Source organism: Cetorhinus maximus, chromosome 18 (assembly GCF_964194155.1).
Source record: "Cetorhinus maximus chromosome 18, sCetMax3.hap1.1, whole genome shotgun sequence".
Taxonomy (NCBI): domain Eukaryota; kingdom Metazoa; phylum Chordata; class Chondrichthyes; order Lamniformes; family Cetorhinidae; genus Cetorhinus; species Cetorhinus maximus.
Window position 1 is genome coordinate 51442504 of NC_135896.1, and position 25805 is coordinate 51468308.

General features: G+C 41.2%; 1 protein-coding gene across 5 annotated transcripts in view; it reads left to right on the plus strand.

The window, feature by feature from the left end:
- arid4a (AT-rich interactive domain 4A) overlaps positions 1 to 25805 on the plus strand; it is a 125412-nt gene that overhangs the window by 34332 nt on the left and 65275 nt on the right. For all 5 annotated transcript variants that reach the window (XM_078562703.1, XM_078562705.1, XM_078562704.1 and 2 more), the window contains exons 5-7: positions 11410 to 11500; positions 23619 to 23698; positions 23776 to 23873. In XM_078562703.1, coding sequence (XP_078418829.1) covers positions 11410 to 11500; positions 23619 to 23698; positions 23776 to 23873 — 269 coding nt within the window. The remainder of the gene's footprint in view (positions 1 to 11409; positions 11501 to 23618; positions 23699 to 23775; positions 23874 to 25805) is intronic.

Genomic DNA, 25805 nt, shown 5'->3' on the forward strand with positions numbered 1-25805 from the left:
GGAAGGGTTGGTGAGAGAGAAGATTGCCAAGAGAGAAGGTCAACAAGAGGGAATGTCGGCAAAAGGAAAGGTCAACAGTAACCACAAGGATTGATGAGGGGGAGGTTGGCATTGACCAGAAGGGTCAGTAAGAAGGAAGGTTGTGAGAAGAAAGGTCGGCAGTGACTTGGTGGGTCGGTGAGAGGGAAGGTCGGTGGTGACCAGGAGGGTCAGGGAGCGGGAGAGGCTATAAGGCCATAAGACCATAAGATGTAGGAGCAGAAGTAGGCATTTCGGCCCATCAAGTCTGCTCCACCATTCAATGAGATCATGGCTGACCTCATGGAGATCGTCAACTCCACTTTCCTGCCTTTTCCCCAGAACCCTTGATTCCCTTACTGATTAAAAATCTGTCTATCTCAGCCTTGCATATACTTAATGACCCAGCTGTACAGTCCTCTGTGGTAAAGAATCCCACAGATTGACTACCTTCTGAGAGAAGAAATTCTTCCTCATCTCTGTTTTAAAAGGGCACCCCCTTACTCTGAGATTATGCCCTCTGCTCATAGACTCTCCCACAAGGGGAAGCAACCTCTCAGCATCTACCCTGTCAAGCCCCCTAAGAATCTTATACGTTTCAGTAAGGTCGCCTGTCATTCTTCTAAACTTCAGTGAGGAAAACCCAACCTACTCAACCTCTGCACAAAAAATGGTGTCAATCAGCTCATGCAACCCTATGTCAGACCTGGCAGGAAACTAGGTTAAAACGAAGCTTCCGACACGAAACGCAAATACTATTAGTTAATTGACATTAAAGCAGAGCAACTTAAAACAGGGCAACTTAAAACAGGAACTTGCTGTATACATTTGAAGACTTTTGCATTTATCCGAGGTCCTTAACTAATCCGTACCCTCTATACCGCTGCTTTCCAAACTATTTTCCTATTTTCTCTCTCTCACTTAAATATACACATAGACAAGTGTCAATACTTTTGAAACAGAATTGCCAGCTTGGGGTAAGGAATGTGTTCACCAGGCAGACAGGAGCAGAAATATAGCAAAGTTTGAAGCCACCAAGTCTTCCTGGCTTAGCTGCATGACCTCTCAGTTTTTCCCACACTCTGGACATATCAGTCAGTCCCTGAGTCACACTTTCCTGCCTCTGCCTGCACCAAGTTGGCGTACAAACATCCTGGGCCCTCTCATCACTTACTATTTATAGTGTTTTCTAAGGTCAAAGAGCACTTTGGGCTCACCGTCCACCCCTTGCTTTTGGTAACATTGATCCAGTGGGTCAAAGACTGTCCCACCAGAGCCTCCGGACTGGTTATTTTTCCTCCATGGTCACCATTTCTGCCTCGGAAAAGGGGGAGCTTGAGATCCCAAAAGTCATCTCTGCAAACCCCTCAGCTACATAAAAATTCCAGACAACTTCTGTTTCCAGATTTTGGATTTCCAGACTGGAGAGGTCACAGTGCACTGTGCGACCTGTTCTTGACTCAGACTTGCATTATGTGAGACAAATTGTGATATGCATTTATAAAATAACTGGTTGCCTATTTAAAAAGGGGTCTTTGAACAATGCTGAGAAAGCAGATCATAGTGGTTGCATGTCGGATGAGGAATCTTTTCTACCTACTAAATTTTATATTTGGTTTTCCAAGGGCGTGGGATTTTTACTCGTTCATGGGATGTGGGTGTCGCTGGCGAGGCCAGCGTTTATTGCCCATCCCTAATTGCTCTTGAGAAAGTGAGCTGCCTTCTTGAACCTCTGCAGTCCATGTGGTGTAGGTACATCCACAGCGCTGTTGGGGAGGGAGTTCCAGGATTTTGACCCTGTGACATTGAAGGAACGGCCATGTATTTCCAAGTTGGGATGGTGTGTGGCTCGGAGGGGATCTTCCAGGTGGTGATGTCTGCCGGCTTTGTCCTTCTAGATGGTAGTGGTCGTGAGTTTGGAAGGTGCTGTCTAAGGAGCCTTGGTGAATTCCTGCAGTGCATCTTGTAGATGGTGTACACTGCTGCTACTGTGCGTTGGTGGTAGAGGCAGTAAATGTTTGTGGATGGGGTGCCAATCAAATGGGCTGCTTTGTCCTGGACGGTGTCAAGCTTCTTGAGTGCCGTTGGAGCTGCAGTCATCCAGGCAAGTGGAGAGTATTCCTTCACAAACTTGACCTGTGCCTTGTAGATGGTGGACAAGCTTTGGGGAGTCAGGAGGTGCATTACCCACTGCAGGATTCCTAGCCAATGACCTGCTCTTGTAGCCACAGATTTATATGGCTAGCCCAGTTCAGTTTCTGGACAAGGGTAACCCCCAGGATGTTGTTAGTGGGGGAATTCAGTGATGGTAATGCCATTGAATATCAAGGGGCTATGATTAGATTCTCTCTTGTTAGAGATGGTCATTGCCTGGCACTTGGGTGGCACAAATGTTTCTTGCCACTTGTCAGCCCAAGCCTAGATATTGCATTTGGAAATATTGCATTTGGACATGGACTGTTTCAGTGTCTGAGGAATTGCGAATGGTACTGAACATTGTGCAATTATCAGCGAACATCCCCACTTCTGACCTTATGATGGAGGGAAGGTCATTGCTGAAACAGCTGAAGGTGTTTGGGCCTAGGACACTACCCTGAGGAACTCCTGCAGTGATATCCTTGAACTGAGATGATTGACCTCCAACAAAGAGACACGCTGTTGAAGCTTTTCATCTTGCAGTCATCAGGACAGATTCGCAACAATTTAATCTGCATGAGAAGAGATTGCTGATTGGTTGGCAAGTGGACTGTGATTGGTGGAGGCGTTGCTCTGGAGAATGCACCAAGGAACGTTTAATTGTGAAGCTTTTGCTTAAATTAAATTCACACCAGGTAGGTTGACTCTGGTCATGGCATTGCCATGGGGAATGGCTGTCCCCCAAGCTTTTGTTTAGTTTAAAATGGCACAATGCGTGGACATGCTTACTCTTGTCTGCAAAGGACAGTGCCCTGTTTGTTAAGATATGTAGCTTCTGGCATGCATAAGTGAGCCACACTGCGAGCCCGACTGATAATCTTAAATTGGTTGTCAAGTGTAATTCTTGGCACAATCAGGATTTCTAACAAGTGCCGACCAAACGTGGAATTACATCTCATGTTGTTCACTATGTTTTGAGTTTTGCAAGCATGGGCTGGTTGGGTACATTCAGTACTTGGCCTGTTGCGAACAGCCGAAGAGAGGTGTTGTTTGATATGATCTGCCAGTTGTTGGGACGTACAGCTTACATACCTGGCATCTCACAGGCACTGGTTCACATTCATACCACATTACTCATTTGTGTGGTAGGCAGAATGTCTTCTTGGCTTGTTTGCAGCCTCCTGTTAGTGGGGAATACCAGTAATACAACAATAATAACTACTAATAATAATAGCAGTGTGAAATGTTCACCTGTCGCTCAAATTTTTGAGAGACCTTACCCTTCCAGAGTAATCTGAGGCAGACTGAGCACTTAGTGGGGCAGAAAGTGGTGGCCTTAGGCCCATTCATGAGTTTGCACAAGGTAGAGTGAGTGATGATCTGATCAGGGTAGCTATTACCCGCAGGATGTCTTTGATGCACCTATTTCAGCAGGAAGAAAATGGCTCAAGCCCTATTTCCAAGGTTGCCAATAACGCCAGTCTTATAGTGTGTGGAACTGTAGGAATCCAAATGCGTATAGTGACCAGCGAAGGTAGGCTTGCGATAGACAGCAGTCGAGAACCCATTGGCAGATTTCTCAACTGGCACATCGAGGAAAGGGAGCTTATTTGATTACTCCTTTCAAAGGTGAATTTGAGTGTAGGATGGAGCCCATTAAGATGTGCAAGGAAATTCTTACGTCCAGCAGAGGATTGAAATATAGCAAATGTATCGGAAATATGAAAGGGGTAGGAGGTTAGTGGTAATTTCTGTCGAAGACCTTTTTCTCATGGAAACCGACACAGATGTTTGCGAGAGCTGGGCCTAGAGGGCATCCTATGACAACACCATCTATTTGCGCATACACAGTATCATTAAAACTAAATTCTCTGCACGAGTGCTGAGTTCTTAAGTTCAAAGAATACAGATTCAGACAATGGCGGCCTGTCTAGATCGTCATAATGACAGTGCAAATGTCTATAGCTTCCTTGAGCGGTACATTGGTGAATAGGCTAGCAGTGCCAAACAAGGACATGGACATGGCATTGCTATTGATATGCAAGTCCTGTATTGGTCTTTGCAAATGTGAAGGAACCCTTTACCGTGTATGTGGAAAACTTGCTCAGAACTGATTGTAGTAACTCGCTCAACCATTTGGCCAGTTCACATTGTACAGAGCCAGCCATAGATAAGATATGGTGTAAAGAGACATCACTTTTGTGTGTCTTTGGCAGCCCATACATAGGCGGAAACAGTGAGCTGTGAGGATGAATCCTATCTCATATACCACCCAGCAGCTCATTACCCTTACACAAATCCAACAAGCGTTTTCGTAACCTACTTTCGAGCAGGGCTGTCTGGCCATGCTTAGCAGTTGGTTCAATGGATATGAACTTGGACCCGTCATTAAGAATGGCATGCATTTTCTTGTTATAGTGACACTTTTTAAGGATGACTATTCTAGTCCCTTTGTTGTGTTTCCAGATGTGTATGTATGGGTTGGCCTTGAGGCCTCTCAGCACCACCAGACATTCGTGTTGCATGTGGAAATCAACCAAGTCGATCGGTATCCCACAATACGCATACGCTAGATCAAGTAGACGTGCTTTCAGTTTTTCAGGAATACTCAAGTTCTGTATAACCAAACAACAATTTACAAATAATTATGAATGTAATTCAATCATTGCTGACCAATTGGTGCTACAAAAATATATCACTTTGATAGACCTTGGGATGTTTGCAAGCAGAGTGACACAGTATCTGCAGAAGATATTATTTAATGATTCACCTGGTTTGTGATAATGTTGGGCTTCTGCATTATGGTATTTGGTAGTCATCAAGAACCAGATCGGATGTATTTTACTACTGCCTTTTCCCCACCTGCAATTTTAGTTAAACACATATTTTCCTTGTTGTAGGTGACTCATAATCGGCATATGGTTGAAGTAACGGGAATTGTGCAATGTATTGTAATTTAGAGCAGAAACATAAGAGTACACTAAAGATGTCCCTATATTGTATCACATACAAGTATGCTCATTTGTGACTCGAAAATTGACTAAAAACGCGAAAGTGAAACCAATCATTATTAAATCTAATGAATGATTAAATCTCAAGTTTGATTTCTGCTTCTGTGTTTTATTTTACTTTAGAATTTGAGCATCCGTGCTATGGTTAGAAAGAAAAATTAATTAAGAGATCTAGTTACAGAATAGAATTCCGTATCAGTTGAATTCTGTGATTGGGTCACCTGATTGGTTACTCATTGATATGTGCAGAAAATGGCTCATGTTAATTATTACCTTTCCTTAATGGAAGAATTGCTTCATGTGGTTACATGACGTAGATTAATGTGGTTTTGATATGTTTGTCCTTTGCAGCAATACATGATCCACCATGCCAGTGATTTTACTTTCACTTGCTCCAGAGTGCACTCACCACCTTCTCTCCATTTTATTCATTTGATCTCCATAATGATCTTCCTATTATCATGTTACCTAAAGTGGGCAGTTGGAGGGCAATTTTAGAAATAGTGTCAAACTATGTCAACAGACCTCCCATTAATGTGATTATGCTCATTTGCTAGTGCCTTGCTCTGATGCTAAAAGAATTTATTTTTTTTCCAAGCATTAACACAACCATAATCGGTTCACTCAAACTGAGGCATCTGCTCATGAGCAACATTTCTACAGAATTAAGATATTTTATTGCAACGGCAATTTTCTATCACCTTGTCAGGAAGAAGTTGTAGGGACCTGGAGAGGTTCAGTGGGTATCTCTCTTGCCCCTGAACCAGAAGGCCCTGGGTTCAAGTCTCACTCCAGGAATTGTTGGCTATGAAAGAACCGAGCCACTGGTGCAGGCAAGCTGGCGTGTATTGGTGCCAGTCCCCAGCCTGGATAAATGAGGAGGGTTAGCGGCAAGAAGGACATCTGGCTGTAGAACTACCCACCAAATCCAAAAAATGGAAGGTTGATCTGAAGGTGTGGTCAACTAGCATTGTGGTGACCCTGTGTAACATGGGAAAAGTTGAAAGAGAAAAAATTCTTGAACTGCATTCAAGATAACTTTTTCAGTCAGTGTGTAACAAGCCCAATGATGGGGTGCAATTTTACTTTTAGTCTTAGGAAATGTAGCTGGGCAAGTGGATGAAGTAGCAGTGGGGGACTATTTTGGAGGTATTGACCATAATTTTTTTTTAATTCATTCACGAGATGTGGGCTTTGCTGGCTGGGCCAACATTTATTGCCCATTCCTAGTTGCCCTTGAGAAGATGGTGGTGAGCTGCTTTCTTGAATTGCTGCAGTCCATGTGGTGTAGGTACACCCAGAATGCTGTTAGGAAGGGAGTTCCAGGATTTTGACCCAGAGATAGGGAAGGAACGGAGGTATGTTTCCAAGTCAGGATGGTGAGTGACAGTTAAATTTAGCATAATTATGGAAAAGGACAAAGATAGAACAGGAGTAAAAGTTCTAAATTGGGGAAAGATAAATTTTACAAAGCTGAGAGGTCAGCTGGTGAGAGTGGACTGGATATAGCTACTAGAAGGGAAAACAATGTCAAATCAGTGGGAGGTATTCAAAAACAAGATCCTACAGGCACAGTGAGGAAATATCGGCACAAAGAAAAAGGGTGGTACTGCCCAATCTAGAGCCCCCTGGTTATCCAAAAGCTTAAAGGGTAAGATGAAGCAGAAAAAGAGAGCTTATGACAGCCACAGAAAGCTTAATACTGTAGAAAGCCTAGAAGAGTATAAGAAGTACAGGAGTGAAGTAAAAATGGAAATTAAGAAAGCAAAGAGAGGATACCAAAAAAATATTGGCAAGTTAAACCAAAGAAAACCCAAACCCAGTACGAAACCCAGTACATTAAGAGCTAGAGGATAACGAAGGAAAGGGTAGGGCCTCTCAGAGATGTACATGGTAACTTGTGTGTTGATGCTGAAGGTGTGGGCAAGGTTCTAGATGAGCACTTTGTCTCTGTCTTCACTAAGGAGAGGGATGATGCAGACATTCTAGTTAAAGAGGATGAGTGCGAAATATTAGAGACAATAAACACAGTGAGAGAGGAAGTACTGAAGGGACTGGCATCCTTGAAGGTGGATAAATCACCAGGGCCAGATGGATTGTATCCCAGGTTGTTAAAGGAAGCCAGGGAGGAAATAGCGGATGCCTTGAGGATCATTTTCCAATCCTCACTAGATACAGGCGAGGTACCAGAGGATTGGAGGTCTGCAAGCATTGTACCAATATTTTAAAAGGGTGCGAGGGGTAGGCAAGATAATTATAGGCCAGTCAGCCCGATTTTGGTGATGGGAAAATTATTGGATTTTAGGAAGGCATTTGACAAGGTCCAACATGGCAGACTGGTCAGAAAAGTGAGATCCCATGGGATACAGGGTAAGGTGACAAGTTGGATCCAAAATTAGTTCAGTAGTAGGAAATGAAGGGTAATGGTTGATGGATGTTTTTGCGAGTGGCAAGTAGTTTCCAGTGGCGTCCCACATGGCTCAGTGTTGGAGCCCTTGCTGTTTGTCATATATATTAATGATTTGGACTTAAATGTGGGTGGCATGATTGGGAAATTTGCAGATGACACAAAAATTGACCGTGTAGTTGATAGTGAAGAGGACAGCTGTTGTCTCCAGGATGATATCAATGGTTTGGTTGAGTGGGCGGAGAAGTGGCAAATGGAATTCAGTCCAGAGAAGTGTGAGGTAATGCATTTGGGGAGGGCAAACAAAGCAAGGGAATACTCAATAAATGGGAGGATATTGAGAAGGGTTGAGGAAGTGAGAGACCTTGGAGTACATGTCCACAGGTCCTTGAAGATGGCAGGACAGGTGGATAAGGTGGTAAAGAAAGTACTTGCAATACTTTCCTTTGTTGGATGAGGTATTGAATACAAAAGCAGGGATGTAATGCTGGAACTATATAAAATATTGGTTAGGTCACAGCTGGAATTTTGAGTACAGTTAGGAAGGTCATAATTGCTGTGGAGAGAGTACAGAGGAGATTTACAAGAATGCTGCCAGGGCTTGAAAATTGCAGCTATGAAGAAAGATTGGATAGGCTAGAGTTGTTTTCCTTAGAACAGAGGAGGCTGAGGGGTGCCCTAATTGAGGTGTACAAAATTGAGGGGCCTAGATAGGGTAGATAGAATAGACTTATTTGCCCTAACTGAGCGATCAATTACCAGATTTAAGGTGATTGGTAGAGGGATTAGGAGGGACATGAGGACAAACTTTCACCCAGAGTGTGGTGGGTGCCTGGAATTCACTGTCTAAATCGGTGGTTGAGGCTGAAACTCTCAGCTCAAAAGACACTTGGATCTGCATCTGAAGTGCTGTAACCCACAAGGCTACAGACCAGGTACTGGAAAGTGGGATTAAAAATGAGTGGCTAGTGTCGTTTTTCTCTTTTTATGGCCAGCGCAGTCACGGGCTGAATGGCCTCTTTCTGTGCCGTAAATTTCCTGTGGTTCTATGGTTAAAGAAGTAAGATTGTAAGTTATAAAGATATAATAAAGCAGGGCCAGGGAAGACCATCACGTACATCAGTGCTCGCCCTGGGCAACAATACCTTCCCAGCTGTTAGAAATGTTACTTCCTGAGAGAGCTATTAAGGCAAAGGGAGACGGGTGAAATCAAGCCAACTTCAGGAAGAAAAAGTTTGAGCAGAATTCCTCTTTTGCTCTTTCATAAGCCGCATGTTACCAAGACTCACCAGCAGGATGTTTTTAATTCATTCATGGGATGTGGACCTCGCTGGCAAGGACAGAATGTATTGTCCATCCCTAATTGCCCTCGAGAAGGTGATGGTGAGCCGCCACCTTGTATCCCTGCAGTCTGTGTGGCAAAGGTACTCCCAAAGTACCAAAGCAACAATGAAGAAATAGTGATATATTTCCACGTCAAGATGGCGTGTGATTTGAAGGAGGAATTGGAGGTGCTGATGTTCTCATGCGCTTGCTGCCCTTGTCCTTCTAGATAGTAAAGATCCTGGGTTTAGGAGATGCATTCTAAAAAGCTTTGGCAAGTTGCTGCGGTGCATCTTTTATAGATGGTACATTCTGCAGCCAGAGTGCACTGGTGGTGGAAGGAATGGTTGTTTAACGAGACGAATTTAGTGCCAATCAAGTGGGCTCCTTTGTCCTAGATGGTGTTGAGCTTGATTAACCCACTGCTGCTAGCCAATGCAGGGATTGGGCTACGGCTGACAGATTGGCAGGTTTGAAGTTTAGGTTGGACCAGTTCGGTACAATAGCCAGGACAATATCTTCCAATGACACTTTGCTGTTTGCAACAGTCTCAAAACGGTGTCACAATTTAGAAATGTAAAGATTGGTGTTAAAATTATTTGGGGTCAGTTTTGGCTGAGAGCTGACATAATAAATTGGTGGAATGTTACTTTTAAAACAAACCTGCCTGATTTTTATTCGAAAATGCTTAATCTATGTTGTGTCTTTTAATTTTGTGGCGAAGATGAAGAAGTATACAAGTGTGGGATCATAGACATGAGCTTTCTGCTTTTTCCTCTTCAGCTCTCTGCCTGAAGGCAAGTCTGACCCACAGCACCATGACCCCCACTACCGGTGGGGCAGGAGGCAGGTCCCAAACCCGCCCCAGCAGGAATGGGGACCGAACCCCGTGCAGCTGGTACCAATCTGATCCACATTGGGCGTCTGGTCAACTGAGCTCCTAAGGAGTCCAAGTTGCTGTGGCAACATGCACTTTTACATGAATGTTGTAGTCCAGAGCTATGAATAGTGATCATAGATGCTCCAATTTTTTTTCCACCTTTTAGCTGATCAGGAATTTATTTTTTTATTCATTTATGGGATGTGGGCGTCCCTGGCTAGGCCAGCATTTATTGCCCATCGCTAATTGTCCTTGAAAAGGTAGTGGTGAGCTGCCTTCTTGAACCGTTACAGTCCATATGGAGTAGGTACACCTGCAGTGCTGTTAGGGAGGGAGTTCCAGGATTTTGACCCAGCGACAGGGAAAGAATGGCGATATATTTCCAAGTCAGGATGGTGATTGGCTTGGAGGGAAACTTAGGTGGTGGTGGTGTTCCCAAATGTCTACTGCTCTTGTCTTTTTAGATGGTAGTGGTCATGGGTTTGGATGTTGCTGTCTAAGGAGCCTTGGTGAGTTCTTGCAGAGCTTCCTGAGTGTTGTTGGAGCTGCACTCATCCAGGCAAGTGAAGAGTATTCCATCACACTCATGACTTGTGCCTTGTAGATGGTGGACAGGCTTTGGGGAGTCGGGAGGTGAGTTACTCATCGCAGAATTTCTAGCTTCTGACTTGCTCTTGTAGCCATAGTGTATATATGGCTAGTCCAGTTCAGCTTCTGATTAATGGAAATCCCTAGGACGTTGATAGTGGGGGATTCAGTGATGGTAATGCCATTGAATGTCAAGGGGTGATGGTTAGATTCTCTCTTGTTGGAGATGGTAATTGCGCAAATGTTACTTGCCACCTGTCAGCCCAAACCTGGATATCGTCCAGGCCTTGCTGCAGTTGGACATGGATTGTTCCAGTATCTGAGTAGTCGCAAATGGTGCTGAACATTGTGCAATCATCAGCAAATATCCCCACTTGAACTGACCTTATGATGGAAGGAAGGTAATTGACGAAGTTCTGAAGAGGCTGGGCCTAGACCTCTCCCACTCTTTACTGCCTGCCATTGGCATATGATGAAAAGATTTACAGGTTGATACTTAGCCTATTTTGGCCACATTATGAATGCACCTTCCCATGCCATCAGATCCAGGAGTGGAACTTGAACTGGGAGCTTCTGGCTCAGAGGCAGGGATACTACCCACTGTGCCACAAGACCTCCTAAGACATGAGCTATTCTTGTACAATTCCCAGAAATTTTACCTTAGCATTAATGTCATACATCATCCTTCCTTTAAAATATTACAAGTAATCTTGCAAGGAAATACATGCTTCCTACAACACTGATTCATTTTAATCCAGTTATTTCTTCCTTATGCAAGTTGACAAGCATCTCTTTTCATGATGATTGACACAGGCAGTACGTTAGTGATGAAACCTTGATAATATAAAATAATTCTTGGAATTATTACCACCTTGGAAGGTGGTAATCTGTCTTATTTCTATAGTTCCTGTCTGGACTTATTCTTCACAGATTGTATGCATTACTTTATCATATTTGGATTGCACCACTTTACATCTGATGGGTGCATTGTAAGATTCACATGGGATGTTTATTTTTGTTTCAAAATGCTTTGTATTCTGATTCAGATTGGAGCATCAGTGGAAGTGAAAGGGTCTGATGGCTCTTACCAGGAGGCTGCCATCAATAAACTGACAGATGCTAGCTGGTATACTGTAGGTGAGTGAACTGCTTTATGTTTTGTTATGTGACAACCTTCAGTATGTTTTTGAAACTAGATTCATAATTCCGTTTATTTAAAATGCATAATGTTCTAAGAATGTATTTAAGATTCTTTCTGCAGATCCAGATGCGCTGTGCCACACATTTGCCTTGTGCATCACAATATATATGTCGCCAACTCCATCCAAAAGTCAATTAACATGCTGGGAGAGATGGAGATCAGATTAAAACCCAGGCCATTTGGGAGAGGAGAATGAAAATCTGGAATATTTCTCTGACCAATCCTTGCTGCACCCACACCTTAGACAATCTATACTAATCTACGCGACTGCTCCGGCCCTGTTTAATGAAATATAGTACCTGCTTTTTATACGGGATGATGTCTGCACCACCCAGAAATAGATCCAGTTCTCGCTGTAGGGTTCCATAGTTTCATATGTTTAAATCCATTAATATATGGAGAAATGTTAACATTTAAATTTATTAATTTAATATTAAATTTAATATTTTTAAAAACTGACCTGATAATAGCTCCATTATTATCAAAAATAATATTCTTCTGAACTATAAGTTTTGTAACCAAAGTAAGCTTTAGAATGGCTCCTGTTGTAGTATTCTTTAAGTGGGTAGGTCCATAATTTGTATGCGTCATCAGACAGAATATGATATCCATGATCCCGCCAGCGAACATAAACCATTGTTTCCAGGGCTGTCACTGACCTCACTTCCTCTGGAGACCTTCCTTCCACAGCTTCTAACCTCATAGTCTCCCATAGTTTCACAGCGGCATATGCAACTATGGGAACCCTACAGCGAGAACTGGATCTGTTTCTGGCTGGTGCAGACATCATCCCGTACAAGAAGTAGGTCCAAATGCTCCTTTCAGGTCAAGCGGTGCTTCACTTGCACCTCCTTCAATTTGGTCTACTGTATTCGCTGCTTCCAATGCGGTCCCCTCTACACTGGGGAGACTAAATGCAGACTGGACGGAACACCTTCACTCAGTCTGCAAGCATGACCCAGACTTTCCTGTTGCTTGCCATTTCAACACACCACCTGCTCTCGTACCCACATGTCTGTCCTTGGCTTGCTGCAATGTTCCAGTGAAGCCCAATGCAAACTGGAGGAAGAGCACTTTATCTTCCGATTAGGCACTTTACAGTCTTCTGGACTTAACATTGAGTTCAACAACTTCAGACCATGAACTCTCCCCTCCCTCTTGACTCCTTTTTTTATCCAATCTTTTATTATTATTTACTTGCCTATATATTTATTTATATATATATATACTTTTTTAAAAACGTTATTTTATTCCTTTATTTATTCATTTTTAAACCCTTTATCCCCAGACCCCACAGGGCCATCTGCCACTTATTTTTACGTCTTGCTTTCACGGAGTGCTGACCCTTGTTCTGCTATTAACACCTTCGCCACCTTTACCCTTTACCACTACCATTAACACTCCCTTTGACTTGTGTCAATGACATCTTTGTCATCTCTCCTTAGCTGTCACCTACCCCTGACCTTCTATCTCGTTCCACCTGCTTCCACCCCCTCTTAAACAGTATAAAATCCATCATATTTCTACTTTTCTTTAGCTCTGAAGAAGAGTCATACGGACTTGAAACATTAACTCTGTTTCTCTCTCCACAGATGCTGCCAGACCTGCTGAGCTTTTCCAGCATTTTCTGTTTTTATTTCAGATTTCTAGCATCTGCAGTATTTGCTTTTACCTTCGGATACGATGTCATCTGTCACGTGACAGTAGTTGGAATGTGTTAGCTGGCCTAGTAAGACTCGCTAGTAAGAGTTCTCCAGCAGTGTGTATGTACTACTGTAACCTTTGAATAAAAAAAAGCACACTAGTTTATCAGTCCTCCTCGAGTGATTGGTGAGCTTGTGTTTGACAGACAGAAGGAAAAGCAATAGCTCCTAGCATCCACAAGGTTTGTGGGAGGGGAGCATTCTGCTACAGAAGAATATTTCTTAATTTAGGAGTTCTAAGTGATATTCTGGAAGTGTGAGGTCCGATGAACCAAAGCCGTCCTTTATCTGACGCAATTAATTGTTAATAAAACAGAAAATGCTGGAAATACTTAGCAGGTCCAGCTGCATCTGTGCAGAGCAATAGAGTTCACGTTTCAAGCTGATAGCCTTTCCCAGTTCTGATGAAAGGTCATCAACTTGAAACATGAACTGTTTCTCTTTCCATAGATACCAACAGACCTGCTGAGTATTTCCAGCATTTTCTATTTTATTTCAGATTTCCAGCATCCACAGTATTTTGCTTCTGTTCCAAATAGTTACTAACCCATTTAATTATTTTATTCTTAATTTCAGTGTCTTTCAATCTAAAGTTACTTGTCAACATTCGAGAGGTGGCATAATTTTAGAAAATGTTTTTCTTCTATTGTGGAGAATTATCTTTGGCCTAAGCATCCTCTCCCCCCTACCAAAAGAGCACTGATACCTTTCTGTAACCATTTTTATTAATACATTGCCACCGAATGCATGCATAACAAGTCTCTTTAAAACAGTTTGTAACTAATCTCATGGCATGTTGATAGCACCAGTACAGATGACTTGAGTTTGGAAAGAGAAATGGCCTACAGTATTTTGTGCTTCTAATTTTTATGCATTAACCTTTGCTGTAAAGTGCACATAAACATGGATGGAGGGTATTAATTGGATCAGGGTACTACTATACCACAGTATAAACATCAGGATAGGTGAGGAATAGATTGGTAATTTAATAAATTTAGTTAAAGAAAGGCCTTTAGCTCATTTGGTCTCATCCTTCAACGTATCATTTTACCATCATTGCAGTTCAACTTTAACATCATAAATGGGAGACAGGACCTCAATTTAACATTTCCTTTGAAGGGTACAATTTCTGGCAACATAGCACTCCCTCTGTACAGCACCAGATTGTTAGCCTAACTTATTACCTCAAGTATTGGTGTGTTGTTTGAACCTACAGACCTTCTGAGCCAGAATCAAGATTGTATCCAACTGAGCAAATTGTACTTGGTGCCAGAAGCGTTTTACAGATTTCACTGAAATATAAAATCCTCTTTTTAATAACTGAATTGATGTAAATCATTAGTGACAAACTGCTAGTTTTAGCTTCCTGGCCCTACTCATCCTACCATTATTTCTGGAAGAGATGCACACTGTTGGTCTGTCTTAGAATGCATGCAGTTGAACCTCCAGTCTCTTAACTGATCAGTTTAATTGTATTTTGGTTTTCATTTTGTGGTTATGTTCTTCTACTTTTTCTGGTGTTGATCTTTTTGGTTTTTCTAAAAAGTATGCGTTGCTTCTTCTCAATGCTGCCCCTGATTTCCCAAGCATTATTCTCATTGGTACCACTGCATGGCAATAATGAGACTGTAACAATGCTGGTTTTGTTATAATATTGGTTAGCTCCCATATAACGTGTTATACTGAGAATTGCACATTGTCTCTTTATTCTTTCATGGGATGTGGGTGTCGCTGGCAAGACCAGCATTTGTTTCCCATCCAAATTGCCCTTGAACTGAGTGGCTTGCTTGGTCATGTCAGAGGGCAGTTAAGAGTCAACCACATTGCTGTGGGTCTGGACTCACATGTAGGCCAGACTGGGTGAGGATGGCAGATTTCCTTCCCTGCAAGACATTAGTGAACCAAATGGGTTTTTACGACAATGGATGATACTTGCACTATCATGATGCGAGCTGATACTAGCTTTCAGTTCCAGATTTATTAATTGAATTTAAATTCCACCAACTGCTATGATGGGATTTGAACCCAGAGCATTAGCTGGGTCTCTGGACTACTCATCCAGTGACATTACAACAACACCACCATCTCCCCACTTACCTTACTAACATATTGTGAATTTTATTGTTGCCTGTAAATAACTATATAATCACTCCATTCCCCACAGACTATGTTAGACTATGCTCTTTCAGTAGCTTGCAGATGGAAAACTTTTAAAAAAGGTTTGAAGGGATTTTATTATGTTTCATACACTGGTGCAGTGAAAGATTCACAATAGATTTCCTTCTACCATATTAAGGTCAGGTTTATCTTACAAGGTTGCCTCACATGGTAAATAGTGTCATATATGTTCTTCCAGTGGCACCAAAATTTTTCCGGAGGAGGTTTTGCTTCCTGCCTTGAGAGACAAAGTGCCATTGGCAAGGAAGTAAGAGGGACGCTAGTAACATGAATACAAACTTGATAGAGTGACAGGAAACAGTTGTGGCAAATGGTGTTGTTTCAAACTGGAGGAAGCTTTATAGTAGGATTCCCCAAAGGTTGATGTTGGGTTCCCTGATCATCTTTATATATTAATGACCTAGACTTTGGTGTACTGGGTGATGATTCATGCTTGGAAGTATTGTGAACTGTTGAGGAGGATAGTGTAGAATTTCAAAAGGATGTAGACAGCTTGATGGAATTGGCGGACAAGCAGCAGATGAAATTTAATGCAGATAAGTGTGAAGAGATCCATTTTGGTCAATGTGAGTACATTAGAGGGTACACAAAAGATTCCTGAGAATGGTTCCAGAGATGAGGGACTTCAATTACGTAGATAGAAGTGAAGGTTGAGAGGTTATTTGATCAAGGTGTTCAAAATCATGAAGGGTCCGGACAGAGCAGTTAGGGAGAAACCATTCCCATTGGTGGAAAGGTCAACAGCCAGAGGACACTGATGTAAGGTGGTTTCCAAAGGAACGAAAGGCAACATGAGGGAAAAAATTTATGCAACGAGTGGTTAGGATCTGAAATGCACAGTCTTAGTGTGGTGGAGGCAGATTCAATTGTGGATTTCAAAAGAGCATTATTTGAAGAGAAAAACATTTGCAGAGCTATGGAGAAATAACGGGGGAATGGCATTAGATGAATTGCCCTTGCAGACAATTGGCATAGACTTAATGGGTCAAATGGCTTCCTCCTGCACTGCAACCATCTTATGAAATGCCAATAGAATCTACCAAAGGGGGAATGCCCTTTTGACATTGCTGTAACATTGTGAAAGGTCTGCAGCCAGGATGATGATCATAAAAATGGCTTTTTATAGTACATGATTTTTTAAAAACTTTGTGTGAATTTTGTACTCTTCAATGGGAGACGTTGGTGTAGTGGTAATGTTGCTGGACTAGTAATCCAGAGACCCAGGCTAATGCTCTGGGGACATGGGTTCAAATCCCACCGTGGCAACTGGTGGGATTTGAATTCAGTTAATAAATGTGGAATACAAAGCTAATCTCAGTAATGGTGACCATGAAACTATCATTGATTGTGTAAAAACCCATCTGGTTCACTAACGCCCTTTCGGGAAGGAAACCTGCCATTCTTACCTGGTCTGGCCTACATGTGACTCCAGACCCACAGCAAAGTGGTTGACTCTGAAATGGCCCAGCAAGCCACTCAGTTCAAGAGCAATTAGGGATGGGCAACAACTGCTGGCCTTGCCAACGACGCCCACATCCCATGAAAGAATAAAGGTAAAAAAAGGATGTTGACACTGTGATTTTCTTCCATTTTCCACATGAGGCACCCTGTTTGCTTTTTGAATGGTTACCAATTAGTACCAAGCAAGGGACAGTTTTATGTGATGTTGGTTAAAATATGTTTGGAATGGGATTGAGACTTCCCAAACTCATTTCCTAACAGCCCTTTACTGCCAGCAGGAATGGGAGACTTTGAAGCCATTGGGGCTGTGCCGGAACCTATGTTACAGAAGAGAAAAGCTAGCTCCTAAACCACTTCATCACCTTTGCTCTTCGACTCCTCTTCCCTGCAAGATTTGGACTTGTGCATTTAATCTGGTTTCGGCAAATCCATCCTGATCTCATTGAATAACAAGCTCAAGGCGCAAAATGGCCTATTCATGTTCCTATGTTTCTAGTGTAAATGCAATTATCAATTTGGCAATATTCTTGATACTAAAACTTATCATGGTGCAAATGCTATCAATCTTATTTGTAAGTGTTGGAATGTTAGCAAATAGCATAACCACTAAATTGGTGGGTTTTTGCACAATATTTTGTTTAGCATCTACTAGCTGTAATTGTTTCCAATTTGGTAGCTTTTCCAATTTATTATTTAATGGCTGTCCCGTCAACATCGATGTATTTTCTAATTTTCAGCAGTTCATGAAAAAAATCAAACCACCCTGAATGCAAGTCTTATAGGCCCCGTTTATTTCACAGCCCCAATTAAGGCAGTAAGTCCCCCAATTAAGGCAGTAAGTATCTCTGAAGTGGTTCTTTTTTTTGCAGACAACTTGAGTAGGCAGTGCCCTCAACTGAAAGTACAAATACTGCAGACAGAAACAAAGGTTTCTTTATCACTAGGCTGTAAAATCCTAGGCTGCCTATGCTGTGGAAGCTATCTGTTCTCTATTGCAATGTCACAACGCACAATACCAGAGCAGCATGTACAAGTTGTTGCTATTTCTGGTTGTGACACCTTCCCTGAAGTCTAAGGAAGGTCCAGCAATCAGAAATAGAGATCATTTTCATGTTCTTCCCTAGTACTATGCAATGTAGCATTGCAATATAGAATGGATAAATTCTACAGCACTGGCAGCCTGTTGTAGTGGAGAATCATGGTGATCCTGTAATATGAAGGGATAATTGTATCAAATTCAACATACAAGCTCAAGTTCCCATTAGCTACATTGAAAGATGAGACAAATATCTTCTAATTGGAATGCACTATAACTTATTAATACTAATTAATGTATTGCTTGTCATCATTTGCCTTTCTTAGTAAAACACCCACATGTACTTCACTTAGATTTATGGTTCATTGATATATTGCTATTCCACTTGCTTGATAATCCTTGTGAAGTGTTTGTGATTTGCATCCTAATATTTTCAAAATAATTAGCACTATGGCCCATTAGCCTGGGGTTAATTTTACACAGAACTTGTAATATTGCAAATTTAAGATGAATTCACTATTCTTTGCTGAATTCCAAAAGTACTGCAGTTAAGATTTAATAGCTCAGCAAGGTAGCAGTTTACTCCCTTGACAGATGAATAGACTCAATAGGAAATGCTATATGTGAATTTCAGACTACACCCTTAACACAGCATTGTTATGGACTTCGCAGACTGTGTTTCACGTTTTTAGGATTAGCTGGGAAGTCTGTGTTTTAACTCTAGCGTAGCGAGGGTGTGGTTGAAAGAAAACTTCTTCCAATTCCTTTTGTATCCAGTTTTTATAGGGAGAATATGGGAACTTTCCTGCGGAATGACCTGTATGTGTTGCACTGAGCAATGTTATACAAGTCGCACCAATACTGTGCTGTTACTCCAATAAATTTAAGAAATGATTTCCAACAGTTTCCTACATCTGTATTTGCGCTTTGGGCTCTCTCCCAACACTTTAAACTCAGGCTGACAACAAATACCAGTTTCTACAAGCAGACATGCTTATACTAAAACCTGTGTGGGTCATCAGTAGGAATGGTGTGGTGTAATGTTTTAAATTTCCCTTTTACCTTGATACATCAAACTAAGCATGCTCCACTGTTTACTCATGAGGTGAAAGCATCATTCTGTTGGATTATATTGTTTAGGAGAAAGCTGATAAGTTAAATGTAATAATAAGGAATATAATCACACAGAAGGAAAAGATGATAACAAGTAGCCAGCAGTTAAAAATTGACATAGACAATACTTGGTGTTCTGAAAATATTAGGGTCTGAAATGTTGGCAGTTCTTTACAAAATATTTTAGTTGAGTGGCAGATTCCATTGAACCTCTTATTGGCAAAAACAACAACTGTTATTTATACAGCAGCTTTAATGTCATCAAACATCCCAAGGCTCTTCATGGAAGCCTTATAACCCAACATTTGACACAATCAAATTAACTGATATTATGTTAGATAGCCAAAAGCTTGGACAAATAGATAGGTTTTAAGGAGCATCATAAAGAAGGAAAGAGGCAGAGAGGTTTAGGGATGGAATTCCAGAGCTTGAGCTTTGTACAGCTGAAGGCATGGCCACCAATGGTGGAGCAGTTAAAATCAGGAATCCTTAGAGGTTATAATTAGAAGAGTGCAGAGAACTTAAAAGTTGTTGGGCTGGAGATTACAGAGATAGAGGTATGATGCTATGGAGGGATTTGGAAGCAAGAAAGAGAATTTTAAGCTTGAGGTGTTGCTTAACTGGGAGCCAATGTAAGTCAGCGAGCAAATCACTCATGGGCGAATGGAACGTGGTGTGAGTAAGGCCGACAGATTTTTGGATGACCTCCAGTTTACATTGGGTAGAATGTGTGAGGCCGCCCAGGAGTGCATTGGAATAGTTAAGTCTAGGGGTAATGAAGGCAAGAATGTGTTTTTTTAGCAGCAGAGGAGTTGAGGCAGGGCTGACTCGGACAATGTTAGGGAAATGGAAATAGGTGTTCTGAGTGATGGCGTGGATGCATGGTTAGAAGCTCACCACGGGGTTAATTATGATACCAGAGTTTTGAGTAGTCTGGTTTAGCCTAAGATAGTTGTCAGAGAAAGGGAGGATTCAGTAGCTAGGGAACAGAGTTTGTTGCAAGGACCAAAGACAATAACTTTGGTCTTCAGGAAATTTCTGCTCATCCGATACCAGATAGCGGACTAGCAATATGATAATTTGATGACGGTGCAGGAATCGAGAGAGGCGGTGATGAGGTAGAGAACATCATTGTCAGTTTACATGTGAAAATTGACATTGTGTTTTTGGATCATGTTGCCAAGAGGCAGAATGTAGTTGAGAAATCGGAGAGGACGAAGGCCAGATCCTTGCTGGACACCCTTGGTCATGATGCAAAAGTGGGAAGAGAAGCCATTGTAAGTGACTGTCTGGCTATGATTGGATAGGTATGAATGGAACCAGGTGAGTACAGTCCTACCCAGTTGAAAGACATTGGAGACGCATGGAAGGAGGATGCTGTGATCTACCAAGTCAAAAGGTTTCATGAAGAACGAGGAGGGATAGTTTACCTTTGTCATAGTTACGTATGCACATGGAAGTCAAACCAAGCTTCAACACACCCGATCAGAGTTCTGTCCAAAAGATGTGACATCAGAACGTTAGTCAATACTACCATTAAAGTACATAGGGTGTGAACAACTGTGTGAGGCTCTGATGAGATAAATTGGGAAGAACTATTTCCCCTGGTAAGTAAATTGATAACTAGAGGGAATAAATTTAAAATGATCACCAAAACAATGTGGGGAGAGATCAAGATTTTTAATGCAAAGGTGTTAGGACATAGAATGGCTTGTCAGAAACAGTGCTGGAAGCAGTATTTGTACAGTTTTTAAAAGAAAACTGAGCATATATTTTAAAATGGTAAAATTTAGACAGCTACAGGTAGAGCCAAGTGGAATAGGACTAAATGAATAGCTGCTTCAGAACTGACTCAAGTATGTAAGACTGATCGACCACCTTCTATGCTGCAAAATTTGATGAGCAGTGGCTTCTTGGCCATTGGTTGAGAGATTTTTATCATACCTGCGCAGAAATTAAAACAATATATAGATATTTCAAATAAAAACATTTTGGAAATACACAGCAGCTCAATTGGCATCTGTAAAGAGAAAAGATAGGGGATTATGATGTTTTGGATATGTATCCATACTATGAGCTAGAACTGCTGTAACCTGAACACACTGGGAAAAACATAGTTCTTTTCTTTTCTCATTGTAGATTATACTGGAGCAGCCCATGCCTAAATGCAGCAAGACCTAGACAATATCCAGGTTTGGGCTGACAAGTGGCAAGTAACACTCATGCCACACAAGTGCCAGGCAATGACCATCTCCAACAAGAGAGAATCTAACCATCACCCCGTGACATTCAATGGCATTACCATTGCTGAGTCCCCCACTATCCACTTCCTGGGGAGTTACCATTGAACAGAAACTGAATTGGACTAACCATATAAATATTGTGGCTACAAGAGCAGGTCAGAGTCTAGGAATCCTGCAGTGAGTAACTCACCTCCTGACTCCCCAAAGCTTGTCCACCATCTACAAGGCACAAGTCAGGAGTGTGATGGAATACTCTCCACTTGCCTGGATGAGTGCAGCTCCAACAACACCGAAGAAGCTCGACACCATCCAGGACAAACCAGCCCGCTTGTTTGGCACCACCTCCACAAACATTCGCTCCCTCCATCACCAATGCACAGTGGCAGCAGTGTCTACCATCTACAAGATGCACTGCAGCAACTCACCAAGGCTCCTTAGATAGCACCTTCCAAACCCATGACCGGAATGTCCAGAAGGACAAGGACAGCAGATGTGGGAATACCACTACTTGGAAGTTCCCCTTCAAACCACTCACCATCCTGACTAGGAAATATATTGTTGTTCCTTCAGTGTCGCTGAAATCCTGGAACTCCCAAACCAGCCACCCCACTCAACAGCACTGTGGATGTACCTATACCACATGGACTGCAGTAGTTTAAGAAGGCAGCTCACCACAACCTTTTTCAAAGGGCAGTTAGAGATGGGCAATAAATGCTGGCGCAGCCAGCGACATCCACACCCCATGATTGAACTAAAAAAAAATGCTGGTGCTAAATGCCTTGCTATTTATTCTCATCTTAATTGTTTTTATTTCAAAGTTCCTTTATTGTCATTTTCTTGTTACTTGTTGAAATTTCACTTTTCAAAATTATGAAATTAATGTTAGTGATCAAAGATACTTCAGTTTTGTCCTCTTCTTCCAGCAGGCAACCTATATATTAGCACTTCAAGGGCATGTGATACACCAGTTAGGCCCCTTCCCCGTGTAAGTTGGCTATCTCTTGGTAGCTTAATATACTTTTCTCACAAATAAGACATCAGATCCCTATTCTACATAGAAAAATTGCTTAATGGCAATCTTTATATTAGTCTGCATTTTCCTCCAAATATTTTGCTGTGATTCGCTACTCCAAGGACTCGTGTAGGCAAGCTCTTGCAGTCTACAAGCTGCAGCCTTCCTTTACTGTGAGCTCAGGGGTTAAACAGAAAACTCCTATCATCATCTTCAACTTTGAAAAGTAATAGAATGCTTGATTAGAACTTGGTTTAGACTATAAATTGCTTAACAAGTTTGTTAACTGGCAAATGAGAAGTAAGCAGTAATGATGATGCATTCTAGATTTAGAGCAGTTGCTGTTTTAACTATCCATCATTGGTAGATGGAAAAATGATGGTTATGTTTGTTTTGCTAAACCTCAAAATGAGCTGGACCTGGCTCAAGGTCTCTGACTAAACCTTACGTGATAGTTGTTTGCTCATCTACCCTAGAGGCTTTCTAGTTTACCTATTTCACTCTAAAGATTTTAGATGGATGGCTTAATTAGAACAAGGCAGGTTTAGATGTATCTTCAAAATTTGTCCAGGGCAAAGGGGAAAGAAAATAGGTAGCTCTTTATGCTGTAGAACCCACTAATACGGGAAGTGGTTAAAGCAAATAGGGTGGTATAGTTGCATTTAAGGGGAAGCTAGACAAAGGAGAGGAGAAGAGGGTTGCAATGATAGATTTGGATGATGATGGGGTGAGACTTGAATGGAACTTAAGTGCCGGCATAGACTGGTTGGGCTGAATGCCCTGTTCCTATGCCATATATCCAATGTAACCCTATGTAAATCTCAAAACAAAGCTGCCAACCAAATCTAAATTTAAATGAAGACCACCTATTGCTTATGTTTAAGTGGGGACTTGTCCCATCTCTCAGATACATGTTGCAGACATTAAAAGCAAAATACTGCAGATTCTGTTTTTATTGCAGACATAATAGTTGTTCTGGGTCCATTTTGTCTTGAAACAAGCTAGACTATTCTCTGTGAGTATGTATGCATGTGGTGTAATCAAAACAAAGATGCCAATAGCATTCTTCATTTCTGTCAGTTATACCAACAAGTAACAACAGCCTTACACATTGAGGCATGTTGGAACTCCATTGCTGTCACAAATAACAACTGTCGTATTTTCTCTACATTTTTAACGTTGTATTTGACTGACTTATGGCTGGAATTACTGTAAATCTTATCTGGTTAGCAGTTTATGACATAGTTCAGGATATAAATTTGCTGCCTAATTTCTGTATTTAATTTGGGAATTTTTTTTCCTGTCTAGTGTTTGATGACGGGGATGAGAGGACCCTTAGGCGTACGTCTCTATGCCTGAAGGGAGAGAGACATTTTGCAGAGAGTGAGGTGAGCAATTGTTGTCTAGATATTGTCATGAGGTAATCTTTATAATACAGAACAATAACTTCAATGCTTGCTTTCAGACCCTTGATCAGTTGCCACTGACAAACCCGGAACACTTTGGGACACCAGTCATTGGGAAGAAAACAAACCGAGGAAGGAGATTGTCCTCTGCTCCTGCGTAAGTACCCTCTTACCAGCATGTACGTTTTGTTTTATACTATAACATTTTGTGCAGGAATTCTTGAATTTGTCTGAGATGTAACCTAGAAAATGGTTCTTCATTCTTAATTACTTTATGGATGGAAAATTAAGTTTTCGGAGTTATTCTCTGCGTAACACTCATGAAAGCCTGTTTAGACTTCTGAGTACAACTGACATAAGTGACGATCATCAGATATAATTTTAAAAGGTAGTTGAGTGGTACTTGCAGATTTTAATGTGTTCCATGATTATGCTTATGACCACAAATGTGGTTTCACTAAAGTTCCTGCGAATATTTCTTTAATTTAAAGAGATTGTCCTCCTGGAGAGGAAAGTCAGACAGATTGAGCATGTGCTGTGTTTGGCATCCAGTTTCAAAATATCATTGATGGAATTCTTTGCACAGATTACTTGCTCACAAAGTGTTTAGACAACAAGAGAAATAAGTTTCACAGGAGAACATGGTAAACTATTTTGCATATCACTAATATTATGTACGAGTATAATGCAACCAGGTATTTTTACCATGCTTTTGATAGACAACCTCCTTAATCAGTTCTGATGTTGTGAGACTGATGGGCATCAATTTTGAGGCAAGGAATGTTCCCACTGGTATTGAGGTTTCATTCATTGCTATGTTGAAACTGCCGTACCTCATACATTCAAACCTTATTCCAAGACGTTGTCAGTAAAGTTTTACTAGTTGATGAATGTGGGTGAAATTACTCCGAGCTTGTCACCCAGAACAGTAAGAAGGTTAAATATAAATGCTGCCTATTTCTTCATGTAATGAGTTGCTTCCCAGACAGCTCCAGAGGTGTTGATGGGATAGTTGGGAATAGGTTGTCTTTTTGACTCCTATTGTTGTTTTGTCTGAAGAGCTGGGCTCTGTTTCTATGCCAGCAAAATGTTGAAGGAATTTCTGAAATTTTGTGAAGAGGAGAATTGGAGATCTCGCACTTTGAGGTATTACAGTAATTCTTTTCTATTCCAGGAAAAAAATTATCCATAATGCTTATTACTGATGGCCTCTGATATGAATGAGTGATATTGGCCAGGAACTATCAACCAGAAAAGGCCAATCTGTTTGCAACAAATAATTTTAAATTTAGAAAAATGCACCTTTGAAGAGCACATTTCAGTTTTTAAAAAGTCTGCAGGCCAACAGTCATGATTTACAGATGGGAAATGTACCCCCTTGAGAAGTATATTAGAAATTGAAGAAAGCAATGGACTATGCAAATAAAAAGGGTTCAGATATAACAACGGTTGTTGCTATGACTCAAATATAATTTAAATTCTTTAGATAACTCATTGAGATAATAGTTGCTGATCACTGTTGAATTTGGTAAAAAGCAATTTAAAAATACAACTGTTAAGTTCATTTGGTATGTTTTGGTAAACGCATAAAAATAGCACCTTGAATTAGTTGAAGTAAAGCAGGTTGTCTCAGGCCAGTAGCTGTGAATTCTGTGTTTTATGTTTCCTACTTCATCTATATAATCTATATTTCTTGGGTCAGTTCATGAACACAGTTAACTTCATCTTTTTGCTGCTGATGTTAATGGTACCATATTAATTGGAAATCATACCACTGACACCTTCATTTACTTAGTTTTAATTCTTTATTTTGTGCTGTGGCAAGTTTTTATGGCTATTCTTAATATGTAGATTATTCAAAAGAAATGAAAATCAGCACATTTATTGGTCCAAGTACCCGTTTGGCTTTGCTTCAATGTGTAATGGCTTATGAGGGAAAACCTAAATTGAACCCGGAATGAAATGTTTGGCTTGGCTCAGTTGATTATACTATGGCCTTTGAGTCAGGAGGTCGTGCGTTCAAACCTCATTCCAGGATTTGATAACATAATCTTGGCTAACACTGAAGTGCAATCCTGAAGGAGTGTAA